A 21,874-nucleotide genomic window follows, 5' to 3' on the forward strand; every position below is an offset into this window, starting at 1 on the left:
CTAGGAACCATGAGGTTGCGGGTTCGATCCCTGGTCTTGCTCAGTGGGTTAAGGATCCAGGGTTGCCATGAGCTGTGGTGTAGGTCACAGATGCGGCTCGGATCCCGCATTGCTATGGCTGTGGCGGAGGCCAGCCTCTATGGCTCCAATTAGACCCCTAGCCTGGGAACCTCCATATGCCATGGGAGCGGCCCTGGAAAAGGCAAAAAAGATAAAAAGACAAAAAAAAAAAAAAAAAAAAAAAGACATTCTGGAAAAGCCAAAACTACCAAGCCAGTGTAAAGATCAATAGCTGCCAGAGTTCCAAGAAAGTAAGAGAGGAATGCATAAATGGGGCACAAGGGACTTTTAGGATAGTATAACTATTCTGTATGACACTATAATAAGATAAATAATATGCATTTATCAAACCCCTAGAACTGTACAACACAAAGAGTAAACTCCAACAAAAACTATAGTATACATTTCTTTTACATGATTTTTGTTAGTGATGATATATCAATCTTGGTTCATTAACTTCAACAAATGTACTATACTGGTGCAAGATGTTAATAATGGGATCAGCGGAAGGGGGTGTATGTACCTTCTGCTCAATTTTTCTGCTGTAGAAAATAGTCTATTAAAAAAGGAAACAGTAGTCTTGAAAGACACATTAGATCACTTGGAATTAATAGATACCTATAGGACATTACATCCAAAAAAAAGCAGAATACACATTCTTCTCAAGTGCACATGGAACATTCTCCAGGATAGATCACATGCTAAGACACAAAATATCTCAACAAATATATGAGGATAGAAATTATACCACGCATTTTTCCAGACACAATGGTATGAAACTAGAGATGAGTTAAAGAAATAAAAATGGGAAAAACACAAACACATGGAGACAAAACAACATGCTACTAAAAAACCAATGGGTCAACGAAGAAAACAAAGAGAAAAAAATCAGAAAATACCTTGAGAAAAATCAAATGGAAACACAACTTTCCAAAAGCTATGGGATGCAGCAAAAGCAGTTCTAGGAGGCAGAATTACAGCAATACAGGCTTACTTCAAGAAAGAAGAAAAATCTCAAATAAACAACGTAAACTAACATCTACAGGAATTAGAAAAAGAACAAAAGCCCAAAGTCAGCAGAAAAAAAAGACTATAATAAAGACCAGAGTGAAATTAAACAGAGTTAAAAAAAAAAATAGAAAAGATCAATGAAACGAAGAGCTGGGGGCTTTTTTTGAAAAGATAAACAAAACTGATAAACCAACAGCCAGACTCAGCAAGGAAAAAAGAGGACTCAAATAAACGAAATAAAAAAATAAAGAAGACAAATAACCACCAATGCCACAGAGATACAAAAAATCACAAGAGAATATGACAAAGTCATATGCCAACAACTGGACAACAAATTTCTAGAAATGTACAACCTTCCAAGACTGAATTAGGAAGAAAAAGACAATCTGAGCAGACTAATCACTAGTAGTAAAATTGAATTTTTGATTTAAAAAATTCCAGAAAACAAAGTCCAGAACCAGATAGTTTAATAAGAGAAGTCTATCAACCATATACAGAAGAGTTAACTATTTCTCAAACTACTCTAAAAAATTGAAGAGAAGGGAAAACTTCTAAATTTTTAAAATGATTTTTATTTTTTCCATTATAGCTGGTTTACAGTGGAAAACTTCCAAATTTATTCCACAAGGTCACCATTACCCTGAAAACAAAACCAGACAAAAACACAAAAGGAAGGAAGGAAGGAAACTAGAAGAGTTTCCTGGTAGCCTAGCAGGTTAAGGATTTGGCATTGTCATTGCTGTGGCATGGGTTTGATCCCTGGCTTGAGAATTTCTGCATGCTGTGAGCATAGCCAAAAAAAATATTACAAGCTAATATCTCTGATAAATATAGACATAAAAATCCTCAACAAAATATTAGCAAACTGAATTCAGCAATATATAAAAAGGATCATACAATATAATCAAGTAGGATTTATTCCAGGAATACAAGGATGTTTCAATATCAGCAAATCAATCAATGTAATACGTCACATTAACAAAAGGATAAAAATGACCATCTCTATAAGGAGATCCTGCTGAATAGCATTGAGAACTATGTCTAGATACTCATGTCGCAACAGAAGAAAGGGTGGGGGAAAAAACTGTAACTGCAATGTATACATCTAAGGATGACCTGACCCCCTTGCTGTACAGTGGGAAAATAAAAAAAAAAAAAAAAAAAAGAATGGGAATTGAGACAAAGAAAAAAAAAAAATGACCATCTCAATAGAAAAAGCACTTGACAAAATTTAACAGCCACTCATGAAAAAAATGTCATCAAAAGTTGGTACACAGTGAACATATCTCAACATCATAAAGGCCATTTCTAACAAACCATATTCAAACCATAACAAACCACATTCAATAGTGAAAAGTTGAAAGCTTTTCCTCTAAAATCAGGAACAAAACAAAGGCTACCCATTCTCAATACTTCTATTTAACATAGTATTGGAAGTCCTAGCCAGAGCAATCAGATAAGAAAGAGAAATAAAAGGCATCCAAATTGGAAAGGAACAAGCAAAATTATTACTATTTGCAGATGACATGATACTACATACAGAAAACCCTAAAGTTTTCACCAAAAAACTATTAGAACAAATGACTTTAGTAAAATTGAAAGATACAAGACTTATACACAGAAATCTGTTGCTTTTTTATACACTAATAATGAACCACCAGAAAGAGAAGAAAAAAAAAATCTCGTTTAAAATTGCATCAAAAAGAATAAAATGTCTACAATTAAGTAAACCAAGGAGGTGAAAGACCAATACTGTTTTGTTTTGTTTTTTGCTTTTTTAGATCCACACCTGTGGCATATGGAAGTTCCCAGGCTAGGGGCTGAATTGGAGCTACAGCTGCTGGCCTATACCACAGCCACAATAACACAAGATCCAAGCCATATCTGAGACCTAACCACAGCTCACAGCAATGCCAAATCCCTGAATCACTGAGCTAGGCCAGGGACTGAACCCACATCCTCATGGATACTGTCAGATCCATTTCTGCTGAGCCACAACAGCAACTCCCAAAACTGACACTTTGAAAACCACAACACATTCATTAAGGAAAGTGAAGACGATACAAAGAAATGTAAAGATATCTTGTGTTCGTAGATTAGAAAAATTAATATTGTTAAAATGTGGACTACTCAAAGCAATCTACAGATTTAACGCAATCCCTATCAAAATACCCATGAGATTTTTTACCTGAAAAATCCTGAAACTTACATGAAACCACAAAAAACCCAAATAGCCAAAGCAATCTTAACAAAGAAAAATGGAACTAGAGGCATCACATTTCCTGACTTCAGACTATCCTACAGAACTACACAGTACTCAAAACAGCATATTACTGGCACAAAAACAGACACACAGATCACTGAAACAAAAGAGAGCCCAGTAATAAACCCATGTATTTATGGTCAATTAATCTACAACAAAGGAGGCAAGAATATACAACGAGGAAAAGAGTCTCTTCAAAAAGAGACTGGGATAACTGGACAGCTATACGTAAAGAAATAAAATCAGAACGTTTTCTCACCCTATATACAAAAAACTCAAAGTGTATTAAAGACCTAAATATTAGACTGTAAGCTATAAAACTCCTGGAAAAAAACACAGGCAGAACATTCTTTGACACAAATAAAACAAATATTTTTTTGGATCTGTCTCCTAAGGCAAAGGAAATACAATTTAAAAATGAACCGGAGTTCTTGTCATGGCACAGAGAAATGAATCCCACTAGGAACCATGAGGTTGCAGGTTCGATCCCTGGCCTCACTCAGTGTGTTAAGGATCTGGTGTTGCTGTAGGTCGCAGATGTGGCTCAGATCTGGCGTTGCTGTGACTCCGGCATAGGCCGGAAGCAACAGCTCCAATTAGACCCCTAGCCTGGGAACTTCCACATGCCGCAGGCGCGGCCCTAAAAAAAAAAGGACAAAAGACCAAAAAAAAGTAAAAAATAAAAATAAACAGCATCTAATTAAACTTAAAAGCCTTTTTATAGCAAAGGAAGCCATCAACAAAACAAAAAAATTACTGAATAGGAGAAAACATTTGCAGATGATATTACCAGTAAGAGGCTAATGTTCAAAATATATAAAGAGCTCAAATAACTCAGTATCAATCAAACAACCTAGTTAAAAAATAGGCACAAGACATGAACTGATATTTTACCAAAAAAGACATACAGATGGCCAACAGGCAATGACAAGATGTTCAACATCACTAATCATCAGGTAAACGCAAATCGAAACTATACTATGATATCACCTCACACCTGTCAGAATGGTCAACATCAAAAAGTGTACAAATACTAAATGTCACCAAGGATATGAAGAAAATGGGACCCTCATACACTGTTGATGGGAATATAAACTGGTCCAGTCACTATGGAAAACAGTATGGAGATTCCTCAAAAAATTAAGAATAGAACTAACACATGATTCAACTATCCCAATTCTGGTTATTTATCTAAAGAATACGAAAACACTAATTGAAAAAGATATATGCACCCCTATGTTCATCATGACATTATTTACAAGATCCAAGATAATGAAACAGCCGAATGCCCACCAACAGATCCACTGTATATGTACACACACACACACACACACACACACACTGGAATAGCACTCATCCATTAAAAAGAATGTAACTCTGCCATTTACAACAACATGGATAGACCTGGAGAGTATGATGCTTAGTGAAGAGTCAAAGACAGACAAAACTCTATGTCATCACCCATATGTGGAATCTAAAAATAAGATGAAAGAATACGACAAAACAGAAAAGACGCACAGAGAACAAACTAGTGGTTACCACTGAGGAGAGGCAAGAGGGGAGGGGCAAGATAGGAGTTGGGAAGAAAGAAAGAAAAACTACAATGCATAAAATAAATGAAATATCATATACAGGATATATTACATAGTACAGGAAAATCTAGCCATAAATTTAAAATAACTTTAAAAGTTATCACTGTAGCACAGTAAGTTAAGAATCTGACTACAGTGGCTCGGGTCACTGCAGAGGCATGGATTCAGTCCCTGGCCTGGCAAATGGGTTAAAGAATCTGGCATTGCCACAGCTGCAGCATAGGTTACAGCTGTGGCTCCAATTCAATCCCTGGCCCAGGAAATTCCATATGCTGCAGGTGCAGCCATAACAAATAAATAAAATAATTTTAATTGGAGTATAATCTATAAAAACACTAAATCACTATGTTGTACATCTGAAACTAATATTGTAAATCAACTACAATTTTTGAAATAGTCTATTAATTTCCTAAGGTGGATGCGTCCAGGGAGCTGGAATAGGGATTATACACATGTAGATAGAAATTGCCATCTTTCAAGATATAATCAATCATTACCCTGTTTTAAAAAAAAAAGCACTAACCCTCTTCATCCCATCTCAAAATGTGTTTTATTTTCAATTTCAAATTTAAACAGTTAAGTTTAACGTTATTTCAAGTCTCTATTTTTCACTTAATATGCAATGATATAATATCAAAATATTATATAGCTCTTTTATATACCTTTATAGAAAAAATTACTCCAGACTACTGCAGAACAGCAATTCAAATGAAAAGCATGGAGTTAGATACTGTTCAAGTTTGCCGTTTTATACATAAACACATATAGTATTATACAAATTATATAAACTTATAAAATATTTGATACATAGGTATAAAATTATATAAAATATAACATTATATAATTACATTTATAAATGCTCATTATATGTTAAATTCCTATAATCCCAGGTGTATAGAAGGTACCTTTCTAGAACTATATTAAAAATTAATCTAGATCAGTTTTCAATATGCTACGTTGACAATATACAAATCATCAAGCTATTTTTTTAAATTGAAGTATACTTGCTTTACAAAAGCTATTTGTTTTAAAATATATGTGATGAGGATAATGTGTGTCTAAAAAGATTAATACTATTGGAAATGAATAAAAAAGGAAACAGTAATTGCAAAATAAAACCCTCACTGTAGCCCACTTAAGTGGTACTATGATAAATAGCATTCCAGTTGAACTGAGATGACTTCCAGAAAACATACTTTCAGAGTAGCACTTTTTAAAATATTTAATGGCATATTCTTCCCACAAAATGACCTTGGCTAATCATTACATTTAGTAATAATTTGACAGAGATATATCAGGGCTAGCACAAATCTCTCCATTTCCTTTCCTTTCTTTTTTAAACACCGAACTTCAAACTCTTTCAGAGCTGCAAGGAGATAAAGTCTATGCAATCCCCTCCTTTTACAGAAGAAGAAACAGAAGCCCAGAGCTTCTTCATACACATTCCATCATTTTCTTTTTTGTTTTGTTTTTTTCTTTCTAGGGCCACACCTGCAGCATATCAAAGTTCCTGGGCTAGTGGTCAAATCAGAGCTGCAGCTGCTGGCCTACACCACAGCCACAGCAACTATGCATCCAAGCCGCATCTGCAACCTACACCACAGCTTGTGGCAATGCTGGATCCTTAACCCACTGAGCTAGGCCAGGGATCCAACCAGCATCCACATGGATACTACGTCAGGTTCTTCACCTGCTGAGCCACAACAGGAACTCCCCAGTTTTCTTCCCATACTACCTCTCCTATAGTTCTCGTCTCTGTTCTGTCTGATCAAATCACTCTCTACTCAAACTGGTAAAAATTTATCTATTTTGAATTATACTTTATAATGTCAATGAATGTGGAAAAAATTGTGTAAGTAAATTGGAATGGTGTATATTACTGCCCCTAAATCCTTCCTCATTCTCTGACTTGGCACCTATGTTCTTTTCCTAATTTGTAGTTCAAGATCTAACAGGTGATGTAAAACCTAAAATCCTGCTACCTTTGCTAGCCTCCCCAATGAATTGATAGCACCAATCATTCAACATTTTTGTCTTCCTTTCAAATTCCCAATCCTTTTATCATTGTCCAAAGCCAATGTTCACCAAAGACAATGACTTCTATTTCTAATAAGCAACTGAAGTACAGATAAATTTTGTTGCTATGTCAAATACAGTAAAAAGAGAGAAATTTGTGTTAAAATCCATGCATTCTCATCTATAAACTGAGAATTTAGGCAAGGTACTTAACCTTTCTGAAGCACGCTTTTCTCCCCTGTAACTATCTCAAAGAATTGTGCTGTTAGACTAGATAAGCCTAGCATAAAGGGAAATGCTCAAAAATTTTATTCTATTCTCACCTTTCATACTTTTAAAGGCTATTTTTGGCACGGCTCAGAGGTAATGAACATGACCAGTACCCATGAGGATGCCAGGTCAATCCTTGTCCTCGCTCAGTGGGTTAAGGATCCTGTGTTGCCACTGTGAGCTATGGTGCAGGTCGCAGATGCAGCCTGGACCCCACATTGCTGTGGCTTTGGTATAGGCCAGCAGCTGCAGCTCTGATTCAACCCCTAGCCTGGGAACTTTCATTATGCCACAGGAAGACAAAATAATAATAATAATAATAATAATAATAATAATAATAATAATAATGGCTATTTTTGTCTATTTCAGTAGATAAAAGTCATTAACCAGCTAGCATCTCATAAATAACAACCAGCCACATCAGTGACAGTAATGGATAAAGTGTGATAAAGCCTTGTGAATGACTACATAAAAGATAAAAAAAATTTTTTTGGCCAAACCCATGGCATGCTGCTGGGCCAGGGAACGAACTAGCATCACAACTGCAGCCTGTGCCACTACCAGATCCTTAACCAGCTGGCCACAAGGGAATTTCCAAAATTTTTTTTCTTTTAGAAATTCTCCACTTTCAAAAAAACTCTTTCCTGTACTCTTAAACTCAATGGCTTTCTTAGGCCTTTAAAGTTAAATAATCAAATAAAAAAGAGTCGAAATATTCATGGCAAATGGAGCTTGACAAGACGTATAACTATGATCTGGTAGATTCAGTGATTTCTATAGGAAATTAATACGAATATACAATAACAGTGGTCATTTGAATTTAGGAGGCACTTGTTGGGGAAGGAGCTCTCTGTACTCTTTCTATTCTATAATTTATCATCTATCATACAGGAGAAGTAGAAATTATGCTGCTATGTGGAACAATTATCTAAATTAATAATACATGAAATCATAAAACTCACATTTGCTCAGCATTTTCGAGCATGACATAGTTGCCCACTAATAACAAAGAATGAAATTCAGATGCCTTGATCACCATTATAGCAATAAAGAAATAAATGCAATATTTTAACAATGCAATATTTAACAATTGCTCATAAATTCAACACAATTATTTTATATTCTATTTAATAACATTCCAAGATGAATGTTATAACAACTATAATATCTACTACTCATCGAAAGCTGAATAAAAGCCCTATACTCTGCTAAATAATTTCCCATAATTTTCTATTACTTCTACATTCAAGTGTATTTTTATCACGGCCCATTCTTTTATATGACGGTTTCCCTTTCCCTGCTTTCTAACTCCCCACTGTGTTCTGCTGTGATCCCATTTTTCTCACATATTTTAAAACTTTGATCCATAAATTACATCTACTTTCTTATATTTCCTTCTTCAAGTAGTCACTTTTTGTATCATGATTTTCCTGAATCCTTGTGCCATTCTTGGAAAAATTAAGCTCTCATTTCTCAGTGTTCCTATTTTGTTCATACTGCTATCATGAATAAGGAGACATGCTAGGAGAAGCAGTTATGACTGAAGGAAAGAGTCACGGGAAAGGAAACTAGCTTTAAAGATGAGTCTAGGAGTTCTCATCATGGCTCAGTGGTTAATGAATCCAACTAGGAACCATGAGGTTGTGGGATCAATCCCTGGCCTTGCTCAGCGCCCAGTGGGTAAGGATCCGGTGAGCTGTGGTGTAGGTCGCAGACGCAGCTCGATCCCGCACTGCTGTGGCTGTGGTGTAGGCCAGTGGCTACAGCTCTGATTAGCCTGGGAACCTCCATATGCTGCGGATGTGGCTCTAGAAAAGACAAAAAGCCAAAAAAATATATAAATAAATAAAGATGGGTCTAGCACTTTTGAGCTAAGTGACCTTGGGCATATTCCCTGGGCATATCCCTTGACCTCTCTGAGTCTCTAATTCTAGATCTGTCAAATAGGAAAAAATTAACCACTCATTCTAATGATGGGGATTAAATGAGAGTGAATATAAAGCTCACATAACTGGCTCTTACTATACTCTATTAAAACTTGTGGGATGGTCTGTTCATCTATTGAGATCAGTAGTTTATAACGGTTTCTTAAGGATTTTTGAAAAACTACAGGAAATTTAGATATTCCTCTCCCCACTCACCAAAATCAGTGCCTCTGATTATAAACTCTATGAGGTCATACATTCCAATTCATGTATCTCTGAATCCCTAGTACCTAACCCATAACTTTCATATATTAAAGGCTTAATATATGCTTGTTAAAGAGAATTTATGAGCTTTTAGAATTAGTATTAGACAGTAGGTAAAGAAATTATTGGAAATTACTGGACAGCAGATATACCAGAATGGGGGGGGGGACTAAATTTCTCTTTTCAACAGTAGACTTTTTTTTACAAAATCACACTGCTTGGAGTACTTTCCTAGCTAAATTCCAAGTATAATTATTAATTTAATATCTAGAGAAAGTACACCTATATTTATAAGCCTCTTTCCTTTAAGAAGCTCAAGAATTTCTACAGATATTATCTCAACAATCCTTAGAACATCCCTGAGGAAATGAGACGGAAAAAGAAAAAAATGGAATATGAATCTAGAATCCACAAGAATCCATAAATTTATAAATTCCATTCAGCAAAAATTCCATATAATTTTTCAACTTTATGCATTTAGCCACCATTTTCTTTCTGAATCCTCCGAAGTTATCTATTTAGTCACTACATCTGGATATGCTGGTCTGGAACAAAAAAGCATTTTTATTATTTGCTTAAGAAAGCTATATTTTCAGAAAGTGTTACACACAGTAAGCAAAACACAGAACAATGATGACAAAAAAACACAGACTCTAATCCCCTAATAGAAAACTGACTGTTCAGGCTACTGACCATAGGTTTACTTCAGACTGCAAAATATTAAGGAATCGGACACATTATTTCCTTCAAATATGAATAATCAGAGACTAACGGTCCAGCCACAGCTTTAACTACCTCCTGCTCCCCATCATTTGGTTCTTTTGTTCTAGGACCTTAGAGAACCCCGTGGTGAAGACCCAGCCAGGAACCATTCTTCCCCTTTTCCTTATTAAAAAAATCCCACTTTTTTTCCAGGCAACACTGGGCTCAGCCCCAGGGGATGAATCATGATTGATCTTAGCCACTCCTGGCAATCTCATTCCCTATTGTCAATCACTGGTCTAAATTAGACCGGTGGTGTAAAGCTGGCCAATAAATTGAAAGAAGTTGCTGGGGATTCTTTCCTCCCTGATGTGGGGGCAGCAAGAGGAATAGGCTGTTTTGCCCCTAATCAGTTTCTTGCACTTGGGAAGAGGCCAGGTTGGATTTAATGCTTAGAGCTGTGCCACATCTTGAGACCACAAGGGGAAGACCAAGAGCACGTCAACGATTCTGACCATATACAAAGCATGCAGAGTCTCTATTTTCAGGTTTCTTGCTATGTGAAATGTTATTTTGTCTAAGTCACTGAGGGCCAGATACTCTGCTCTTTGAAGGTGAAGGCATTCTAATTAATACAAACAGACCAATAAATCAGGCAAGAAGGGTATAGAGGTTAATTACTTAGCACTATTACATTTGTAATCTCATTTAATCTTCATAACAGCCCAATGAAAATGATCTTTTTGTTTTTATGAAAAACCAAAGCTTAATAAAGTTATACAGTGATAGTAACAAAGCTGAAGTTCAAACCCAGACCTGACACCAAAGCCTGCATTCTTTTTAAAAATACAAAATCCCCTTTCCTCCTTTAGCTAAGAGAATTAAGGGAGAGCTAAGAAATATCAATTATTCCTATAACCCTATCACAAGGATCTAAAGCCTTCAGCTCTTTTTTTTTTTGTATCAGTTATACGGGGGAAAAGACAAAAATATGTGTATATATGTGCAGAAAGTTCCAGAATGTCCAGTACAATGGCAAAAATCCTATAGTAAAAATTGGAATGGTCTTTATAATGTTCAGTTACTCAAGAATTTAAAAATAAAGAGCCAATTGCAAATATTTCTTAAATCAAAAGAATAACTTCCTTATTTCAAACTATTCCATTAAGCAACTAACCACAAAGTTAACACTTCCTCAATTCTCATGTATTCATAAACATTGATTCAGCTTAAATCTTTACAACAACAACAAAATGTATATAAACACTAGGACTCCATGAGGTCATTTTTCATTTGGAAACTTACTATAACTAGATGTTCAAAAGCTACTTACAATGTCATCTCAACCAGAAGTATGCTTACTTTATATTGCCCTTACTACTTCTAACTCAGCATTACAAAATGTGCATGCCAGATTCCTGAGCTGATACACACAACTTACCTTCCCACATGCTCTGCAATGATGCCTCCTTTTGGTGAATGTAAACCTGGCTTCGCATTTCATGCAATTTGGAGCCTGAGAATCTGGTACCCATACTGGAGCCACTTCACCCAGAGTGGTAAATGGCTTTCTAGCAGAAATTCCAAACTGACCAGCTCTGAGATCATTATCTGGGCTTTCCGGAGCTAACGCAAGGCACGGTCTACTGGATATTCCAGACTCATAACTTTCTAAATGTTCCCCATTTGTGTCAGCAATAGAGATATTTCCCAAAGAGGCATTGCATATATTGGTTGCTGAATTTTCCCCTAATTTTGCTTTCCCGAGGACATCATTTTTGTTTTTAATATTATTTCCACTGTTTACAGGAAGGTCATTTTGTAAATGGTCTGATAATGGCTTTGGAATTTGAAGTTTAAGATTAGAGGGTTGCTTGGGTCTTGCACCACCAAAAGGAACACTGATAGATTGCAGGTTTGCTACTATCTTAGGTGAAGATTGCCCAAGCACAGATGGAACTTGGCTACAGAAATTGTGTAAATAATTTTTCTTCATGAGGTCACCACTGCTGTTTAAAAGTAGTCCACTCCCTTCTGTGGTTTCATTGCCTCTCTGTTCATAAATATTTGAGTAGCATTCAGACTTGCTCTCTTCTATTTCCTTTTCTTCTGTTACTGAATCTTCTTTGGAGGGTAAAGTCTTTGGAACAAAACAAACAACTGGGCTCTGCATTCCATAGGAATCACAACTAGATAGTGAATTTGCTGCTGGTGTATCCATGACAGTGGAGAAATCACATCCTTCACTTTCATTCATGCAGTTTCCTTTTAAATCTAGACTTGCTTCTGCCAATCTATCACACTCTCCTCCACTATCATCGTGGCTGTCTTCAGGGTGACTTATCTGCAGAAACTTCTCATTCTCCATATTTACCTGGCTGTCATTCATCTTGTTTGGTTCAGTCAATTTCCAATTAGTCATCTCCTGAGATTCAGAGAAATGCTCTGTCATATTAAGAAGTTCTGAGGTGCCAAGAATTTCTTCATGTTTACAACCTTCATTTTCATCAGCTCCAATGTCACGGGGTACAAGGTTATCTGAAAACTGCTCACAGTTATCAGCCCTTCCAGACCCATTAGGCACGTCTGCTTTGAGAAGCAAAGGTAAACCAGACTGGATGGATTCTTCTGTTGTTCTCTCCTCTGCTGGCTCTTTTTCTGTCAATATCCCCTCACTCAAGTGGGAAAAGGAATTGGGGCTCCCTAGATCTGTCCTAGGAGAGCTGGTTTGGCCAGTGAGAACCTCATCTGGTGTAGAGTCCGCTTGCTTTAGGGCAGGACCTTCATCCGTTCCCTGGGATGAGATTACTGAATCAAGTGTTAAACTTGTAATCAAAGACATGGAGGGTTCTCTATCTGTATTTTCATCATCCTGTAACTGTGCAGGGGAACAGACACTGGCCAGATTATCAGATGAAGTAGTACACATATATTTAACAGAATCCCCATCTGCATTTGGTCTACTCAATGGATCTACTTGTTTCTCTGAGTTCATTCCTTTCTCACTGGACCCATTTATACTAAAACTAAATTGATCAGTTTGTCTGTTTTCATTATCCAGTGAACTGTTAAAAGCATCCATGAGGGATTGACTATTATAATTATTACAGTCCTGCAAATCACTTTGTAATGTCCTTTTATCACAGTTATGCATGACGGCTACAACAAGAACATTCTTCTCATCTGGCAGACAAGCTAGGTTTCCACATTTCTTCTCTCCCACTTCAACAGTACTGCATTGATCATCTTGGGTACAGTTCCTCTTAATTAACTGGTCTTCTGCAACTGCATTTTCATCAATCCACATTGTGCTAATCTCTGGATTCAGACTACAATCCTGTCCATTAGCACAATGGTCCTCTCCCTTTGTGTTAAGAGGAGCTGAATGAGCCAGGGAGAAGATTTTCAGTTGTGGCTGTGACTCAGAAACTGTAGGTTCATTCACACTGGCCAATGCAGGGTTAAATGACAGTCGGTGAGGAGAGGGATCTAGTATCTTATTCCACTTTGTATCCAATAAGATAGGAGAAACAGTTTCATCTGAAAAAATAAATAATTACAATAAGTTTGCTATAACACTGATAAGGCTAGAACTAAGTTAATGAACTACATTTGCAAATATGCACTGAAAATAAAATATTCTCAGGATATGTGAAAACTGAATATTCCTAGGATATGGAGTTTCCAACTGTTAGCTGAGGATAAGAAAATACTGCTCCCTGTATTACATGTCATCAAATGCTAATACTTCAGAACATTCCAAACAAGTCTAGTAACATAATTAAAGTGGTCCACAGGCTATATTTGGGGCCTGGGGTGGGGCGGCAGTAATGGGGAAGGCCTTGGATTAGCAAAGCATGGGGTAGGGGATCCTCTGAGATGGAAACAAATCAGAACAATGATAAGGATGTAGTAATTGAGTGGGAGGAAAACAAAGGAATTCTCTGTGAAGGCAGAATGCTCTATAATCTACATCATGACTGAGATGTGGGTTACATGGATATATCTATTTGAGAGAACTGTATAGTTAAGATCCATATATTTTAACCTAAAATTTAATCTTTAAAAAGCTGTAAAAACAAAACAAAACAATGAAGCAGGCAGTGAGGAGCAAATGAAGATATAAATGAAATAAAAAACGGCAGCATGTCAACCATTGCTGAAGCTAGATAATGGGTACACCGGAGTTAATTATAATATTCTATTTACTTTGCGTATATTTGAAATGTGTCCATAATAATACGTTTTTAAAAGTCTGCTATAGTATGTGAAGTTCCACTTATAACCATGTCACAATATATTATTAGTTAGATTCATATTTATAGACTATTATCTGAGGACAATTTGGGAGAAAACTTTCACTTGCCATTTTATTATTATTATTTAGGGCCACAGGTGCAGCATATGGAAGCTCCCAGGCTAGGGGTCAAACTGGAGCTACAGCTGCCAGGCCTATACCACATCCACAGCAACGCCAGATCCCAGCTGCATCTGCGACCTACACCACAGCTCAAGGCAACGCCAGATACCTAACCCACTGAGCAGGGCCAGGGATGGACGCTATATCCTCATGGATACTAGTCACCGTTGTTTCTGCTGAGCCACAACAAGAATTCCTCATTTGCCATTTTAAATCAATCTCATTATAGTCTACCCATAAGCATAATTCCTTCTTTTTTGGGGGGGGGGGGGGGCCTACACCCACAGTGTGCAGAAGTTCCTGAGCCAGAGACTCAACATGTGCCATAGTAGTAACAAGAGCCACAGGACTGATAACTCCAGATCCTCAACCCACTGAGCCACTAGGGAACACCTCTTTATTTTTTAATAAATCATAATTGGTGGCTGTTTTCCCAAGTTATAGCGCTATGTATATGTCTAATTAGAGAAACAAGAAATAATGCACTTATGCACTTACTGTCTTTCTTGCTTTCTTCCTATGGTAATCTGATAATCACAGTCCTGAAATTATGTGATATGCTTTCACCTCAGTAGTAACATTAATCTTTATGCTCCCTTAGCACTTTATCCATGTCTCCCTTAAAGCATTTATTACACTATAATGCAATGGTTTATTTACCTGACTTTTTCAGGTAGGAACCATTTCATTCCACCAATGTAAATCCTTGTTTTGCATAGGGCCTGATATATAGTAGGTACACAGTAAATATATGCTAAGTGAGTATCTACTGTAGTAAAAACACTGGGCTTGAGGAACATGAGATTAAATGATAGCTCTGGCATCCAAAATGTATATAATCTAGTTGGAAAAATAAGAAACAGATACAACACACATGAATATTTAACTAGCAGTACAAGACAGCATAAATATGTGAAAACTATTATGTAGTAGTAGGCAATAAATAGAGAGGACAAAGATATTTTACAGGCTGAGGCAGCAAGCTTGAATTCATGGAAGCAGGAGGAAATGGACTGGGCTTCAAAGACAATTTTATATAAGTTTGGGAAAGAGGGCATTCATAAAAGGGGAATAAGGACAAATACAGCTCCAAATACAACAATCCGAGAGAGCAGTAAGTAAATCAATTTGGGTTGTTGGTGTAAATTAGTGCAAGGAAGTAGTGAAAAGAAGCTAGAAAGGGTGGATGGTAAAGGCCGTAAACATCAGATCATGCGTAGGATGGGTTTATTTAGTAAGCTATGAGTGTCAAATGTTAATCCCAAATTTACCAAATTTGTGTTAGCAGAGACTTGAGATTTGGTAACACGTGGATTCTTTAAAAAAAGAAATCATATTTACAGGCTGGTTCACGGAAATAAAAAAAGAAATACTGCCTCTTACAAGAATATTTAATAATATTCAAACAGAAATGACCAGGTATTAAAAATTTCATTATTCAACTACCAATTAACTGGGTATAATGTCAATTATCTAGTATCAGCACACTCTTTGTGTGGTGTATTTTTCATTTAAAGGAGTACGTTAACACAAAATGAGAAAACACTTTATTTAAAATATATTTGGGGACCTTTGGTGGTGCAGCAGAAACGAATCCGACCAGACTCCATGAGGATGAGGGTTTGACCCCTGGCCTCGCTCAGTGGGTTGGGGATCCAGCATTGCAATAAGCTGTGGTATAGGTCGCAGACGCAGCTCAGATCCCACCATTGCTATGGCTGTGGTATAGGCTGGCAGCTGTAGCTCCAATTCGACCCCTAACCTGGGAACCTCCATATGCCTCAGGTGCGGCCCTAAAAAGCAAAAAAAAAAAATTATATGAATATATATATATATTTGGAAAGGTACCAGGCTAGAGGTGGTAGCCTTAATGTAACTGGTACTGAGATTTTTTTAATAGTTCAAAACAAATGAATAACATAATTACAAACAAGCTGGCTTCTGAAATTATTCTCCTTCTAAAGGAGTTATTTTTGCTAAGTAAATGCTGTATTTCAAACTAAAATGACAATTTTTAGTGATTCAACAAAAATGCACTGCTAATCAATATATACAAACACCCTACTAGAATCTAGAGAAGTTGCAGAGAGACTTGAGGAAAGAACTAATAATTTTATTAATGAGAGTCACTGGTATTCTGGAAGAACAGTATTCACATGATTAGGTGGAGTACTTACATAGATAACTCATGACAAATAACTGTGACACAAACAAGGCCAAACCAAAGAAAGGATTGAGAAAATACTTGTATAAATGACTGAAACTAAGAGGACAATATACTTTCCACCTTGGTACGTATAAAGCCCACCTAGATCCAGTAAAATCCCAAAATGTTAGGTTTCGTATTTACATGACTTAGGAGAGAGCCTAGGGTTATGGGTTAGCTTGGGTGATCAATGCTAAAATATAAGAAGAGCAGGCCACTCCATATACCCTTCTCCCTTCTTCCCCCCATGATCCTGTATCTCTTTAGCGCTTACTCTAGCATGGACCCAAAGCAACAAAATCAAAACTATCTCATTTCTGAACTGCTGTCAAAGAACAACCTGAATTACTGGATCTAGTAAAAGTCTGGAGACTATTATTAAAATCATGGGCTTCAGATGGAAATCTATCAGTCTGTAAACTTGTTAGATGCCATTTTCTGTTAGAAACCAAGAACATGAGGGAAGGAGGGTAAGGTAAAAGATGGAGACTTAATATGGCTTATCTGTTCAAGTCATACCGAAAGGTAAATTTAAGGACAAGCTTTCCCTAAATGAAGTGATTCTTCAGCAGACTTTCTTTTCAGGGCCGCACCCAGGCTAAGGGTCAAATCGGAGCTGGAGCCGTGGCCTACACCACAGCCACAGCAACGCCAGATCTGAGCTGCATCTACAACCCACACCACAGCTCACGGCAACACCAGACCTCCAACCCACTGATCGAGGCCAGGGATCGAACCCACATCCTCACGGATACTAGTCAAATTCTTTTCCTCGGTGCCACAACAAGAACGCATTCACCAGACATTTTTAGACTGGGCCTTGAGAATGTATAATTTAATTCACCATTTGGCAGATACTTAAAAATGTAAATCTTCTAAAATTAGATTTAAAATGTACCTTTGCTTTATTGGTTAATCAATATGCAAGAAGCCATCTTTCTTAGCTTGGGAAATATAATCACACATCTTAAAGCCTTTCCTGACCATAAATTGGTTGTACAGAGTAGAGAGAGTTTGGGTTGTAGTATCACATTGCCTGGATTCTAACCCTGTACCTATTAACAAAGTAACTTTGGGGAAGATGCTTAACCTCTCTGTGCCTCTATCCCCATCTGTAATATGTACCTAAGATTTAATTTCATGGGATTATTTTAAAGATTAAATTATATAATCAATCCATGTGAATGATTTAGCATAGTATCTGGCACATAGTTAGTGCTAAAAAAATGTTAGTTCCTCCTCTGGATATTAATATATTATCATTAAGACATTGGATGTGACTTTCATCTTTTAAAGTACTGCATCCTCTTAAAACCCCCCATTTTCTATATCATAAATACATGCAAATAGATTCAACAAAGTAAATTCTCACCTTCGTTTTGTTCAAATTCATCTAACACCTTGTCCAGGTTGTAAGCTTCTGCTTGAAAGTAATTCTCCATCAGTGAGAAAACACCACTCAAGAGACTTGTTTAAATCTAGAAAATAGATCAAATTTGTATTCACTTTCAATTATTAAAGTATAATTTACAGACATTACAACTGATACAACAGAAATATAAAGGCTCATAAGAGACTACTATGAACAATTACATGCTAACAAATTGGACAACCTAGGATAAATGGATAAATTCCTAGATATATGCCAACCAACTGATTGGTTGGTTATATGATTCATCGACAGTAAATCATAAAAAAATAGAAAATCTGGAGTTCCCATCATGCGCAGTGGAAACAAATCTGACTAGGAACCATGAGGTTGCAGGTTTGACCCCTGGCTTCGCTCAGTGGCTTAAGGATCTGGCATTGCCGTGAACTGTGGCGTAGGTTGCAGATGCAGCTCAGATCTGGCATTGCTGTGGCTGTGGTATAGGCCAGCAGCTGTAGCTCTGATTAGACCCCTAGCCTGGGAACCTCCATATGCCTCGGGCACAGCCCTAAAAAGCAAGCGGAAAAAAAAAAAGAGAGAGAGAGAGAGAGAGAGAGAAACTGAACAGATCAGTTACTAATAAGGTGATTGGATCACTAATTTAAAAACACCCCACAGGAGTTCCCATCGTGGCGTCGTGGCACAGTGGTTAATGAATCCGACTAGGAACTATGAGGTTGCAGGTTCGGTCCCTGCCCTTGCTCAGTGGGTTAACAATCCGGTGTTGCCGTGAGCTGTGGTGTAGGTTGCAGACGCGGCTCGTAGGTTGCACACGTTGCTGTGGCTCTGGCGTAGGCCCCTAGCCTGGGAACCTCCATATGCCGAGGGAGCGGCCCAAGAAATAGCAAAAAAAAAAAAAAAAAAAGACCAAAAAAAAAAAGATAAAAACACCCCATAACATGCTCCCTGATGCCAAACTGTACTACTCTATATTAATCAAAACAGTATGGTGGTAGCATCAAAACAGACACAAAGATCAATGGAACAGAATAGAGAGCCCAAAATAAATCCACATTTGTATGGGCAATTAATCTATGACAAAGGGAATGGAGGAAAAACAGTGTCTTCAATAAATGGTGCTAAGAAAACTTGACTGCTACATGCAAAAAAATCAAACTGGACTTTTTCACACCATATACAAAAATAAACTCAAAATGAATTAAAAGACTTAAATATAAGACCTAAAAGCATAAAACTTCTAGAAGAAAACATAGACAGTACTCTCACTGACATGGGTCTTAGCAATATTTTTTTGGATATGTCTCTTCAGGCAAGGGAAACATAATAAAAATAAACAAATGAAACTATATCAAACTAAAAAGCTTTTGCCCAGCAAAGGAAACCATCAACAAAACAAAAAGATCACCTAGTGAATGGGAAAAGATATCTGCAAATAGAATAACCAATAAGGAGTTAAAAACCAAAATATACAAGGAACTCATACAACTCAACATCCAAAAAAAAAAAAAAAAAAAAGTGGAGTTCCCATTGTGGCTCAGTAGGTTAAGAACCCAATGTTGTCTCTGTGAGGATGCGGGTTCAATCCCTGGCCTTGCTAAGTGGGTTAAGGATCCGACATTGCCACAAGCTGTGGTATAGGCCAGCAGCTGCAGCTGATTCAACCCCTAGCCTGGGAACTTTCATATAATGCAAGTGCAGCCATAAAAAAAAAAATAATAAAAACAAAACAACTCAACTTTAAAATGGGCAGAGGCAAAAACAAATAAATAAATAAAGAGTTCTCTTGTGGCACAGCAGGTTAAGGATTCAGCATTGCCACTGCAGCAGCTTGGGTTGCTCCTATGGCACAGGTTCGATCCCTGGCCCAGGAACTTCCACATGCTGTGGGCATGGTTAAAAAAATAAGAATGCACAGATGATCTGAATAGACAGTTTTCAGGAAAGGCCGACAGGCACACACAAAGGTGCTCAACATCACTAATCATAAGGAAAATGCAAATCAAAACACGAAGATATCATCTCACACCTGTCAGAACAGCTATCATCAAAAAGAAAACACATATTGGCAAGAATGTGGAGAAAAGAGAACCCTTATGTACTGCTGGTGGGGATGTAAACTGATGCAGCTGCTACTATGGTTAAATAGGATGGAGATTCCTCAAATAATTAAAAATCTAACTACCATATAACCCAGAAATTCTACTTCTGGGTATACATCCAAAGGAAACAAAGTCACAATCTGGAAGAGATATTTGCAACTCCATGTTCACTGCAGCATTATTTACAATAGTTGAAACACAGAAACAACTTCTAAGTAGCCATCAACAGATGAATGGATATAGAATCTATGCCGTGTGTGTGTGTGTGTGTGTGTGTGTGTGTGTGTGTGTGTGTGTGTGAGAGAGAGAGAGAGAGAGAGAGAGAGAGAGAGAGAGAGAGAGAGAGAGAGAGAGAGAGAAGCGGATTATTCAGCTGTGAAAAGGAAACCCTGTCATTTTTAACAACATAGATGGACCTTAAATTATGCTAAGGTAAACTAGTCAGAGAAAAGACATACCACTTATATGTGGATTTCCAAAAATCAAAAACAAAAACAAAAAAACTCACCTAAATAGAGAAGAGATTCAGGGGCCTGGATGCCAGAGGCAGGGCATGAAGGGTGAGGGAAATGGGTGAAGGTGGTCAAAAGTTAGAAGCTCCCAGCTAGACGATCAGTAAGTTCTGGGGATATAATGTACAGCATGCTAAGTATAGCTGACAATGCTGCATCACATATTTGAAAGTAACTAAGAGAACGGATCTTAAAAGCTCTCATCACAAGAAATAAAAGTATAATAAGGAGTTCCCATTATGTTTCAGTGTTAACGAACCCGAATGGAATACATGAGGACGCAGGTTTGATCCCTGGCCCCGCTCAGTGCATTAAGGATCTGACATTGTTTTGAGCTGTGGTGTAGGTTGCAGACACAGCTCAGATCTGGAGTTGCTGTGGCTGTGGTGTAGGCAGGCAGCTGCAGCTCCGATTAGACCCCTAGCCTAGGAACTTCCATATGCTGTGGGTGCAGCCCTAGGAAGAAAAAAAAAAAAAAAAAAAAAAAGAAGTTGTATTGAACTCCAGTTATAATTACTGAGACAGGTGAGCCTCAAAATATCATTTCACAGATGACTTAATTCCAAAGGAGAAAATGCATGTTAACAGTGAAAAGATATAATCACAACCTTAACCAAATGATCAAGCTTAGCATCACTGACAGTTTAACAAGTTGACATTATACATCTCACAATGTGACACAACAAGAAGTTTTAAAGTGTTTCCCAAATTGTTTAATCTGAATCGAATCATGAACAACTAGACAAATCTATAATGTGAGGCATTCTATAAAACAACTGTCCTTGAACTCTTAAAAAAAATTCTGTGTTATGAAAAAAAAGATCACTCTAAATTGAAGGACTAAAGAGATTAAACAACTAAATGCTATGCATGAAAACTAACTGGATCCTGGATCAAGAAAATAGACATAGAGGAGTTCCCATCGTGGCTTAGCGGAAAAGAAGCGCCACTAATGTCCAGGAGGATCCAGGTTCGATCCCTGGCCTTGCCCAGTGGGTTAAGGATTCGGCATTGCTGTGAGCTGCAGTGTAGGTCACAGACATGGCTCAGATCCCGCATTGCTGTTGCTGCGGCTGTAATACCAGTCAGCAGCTGTAGCTCCGATTTAGACTCCTAGTCTGGAAACTTCCATATGCTGCAAATA

The 21,874-nt window shown here is 37.3% G+C and overlaps 1 protein-coding gene across 4 annotated transcripts in view; it reads right to left on the reverse strand.

Moving 5' to 3' along the window:
* ZFYVE9 (zinc finger FYVE-type containing 9) overlaps positions 1 to 21,874 on the reverse strand; it is a 202,017-nt gene that overhangs the window by 99,074 nt on the left and 81,069 nt on the right. For all 4 annotated transcript variants that reach the window (XM_021096648.2, XM_084965067.1, XM_021096646.2 and 1 more), the window contains exons 3-4: positions 18,102 to 18,207; positions 11,545 to 13,643 (exon numbers count right to left, since the gene is read on the reverse strand). In XM_021096648.2, the coding sequence (XP_020952307.2) occupies positions 11,545 to 13,643; positions 18,102 to 18,171 (2,169 nt within the window). In that variant the 5' untranslated portion in view covers positions 18,172 to 18,207. The remainder of the gene's footprint in view (positions 1 to 11,544; positions 13,644 to 18,101; positions 18,208 to 21,874) is intronic.

This window comes from Sus scrofa, chromosome 6 (genome assembly GCF_054392235.1).
Source record: "Sus scrofa isolate SSC_HxYL_T2T_F1_AM1 chromosome 6, Sscrofa_HxYL_maternal_Yorkshire_Landrace_v2.0, whole genome shotgun sequence".
NCBI classification, from domain to species: Eukaryota; Metazoa; Chordata; class Mammalia; order Artiodactyla; family Suidae; genus Sus; species Sus scrofa.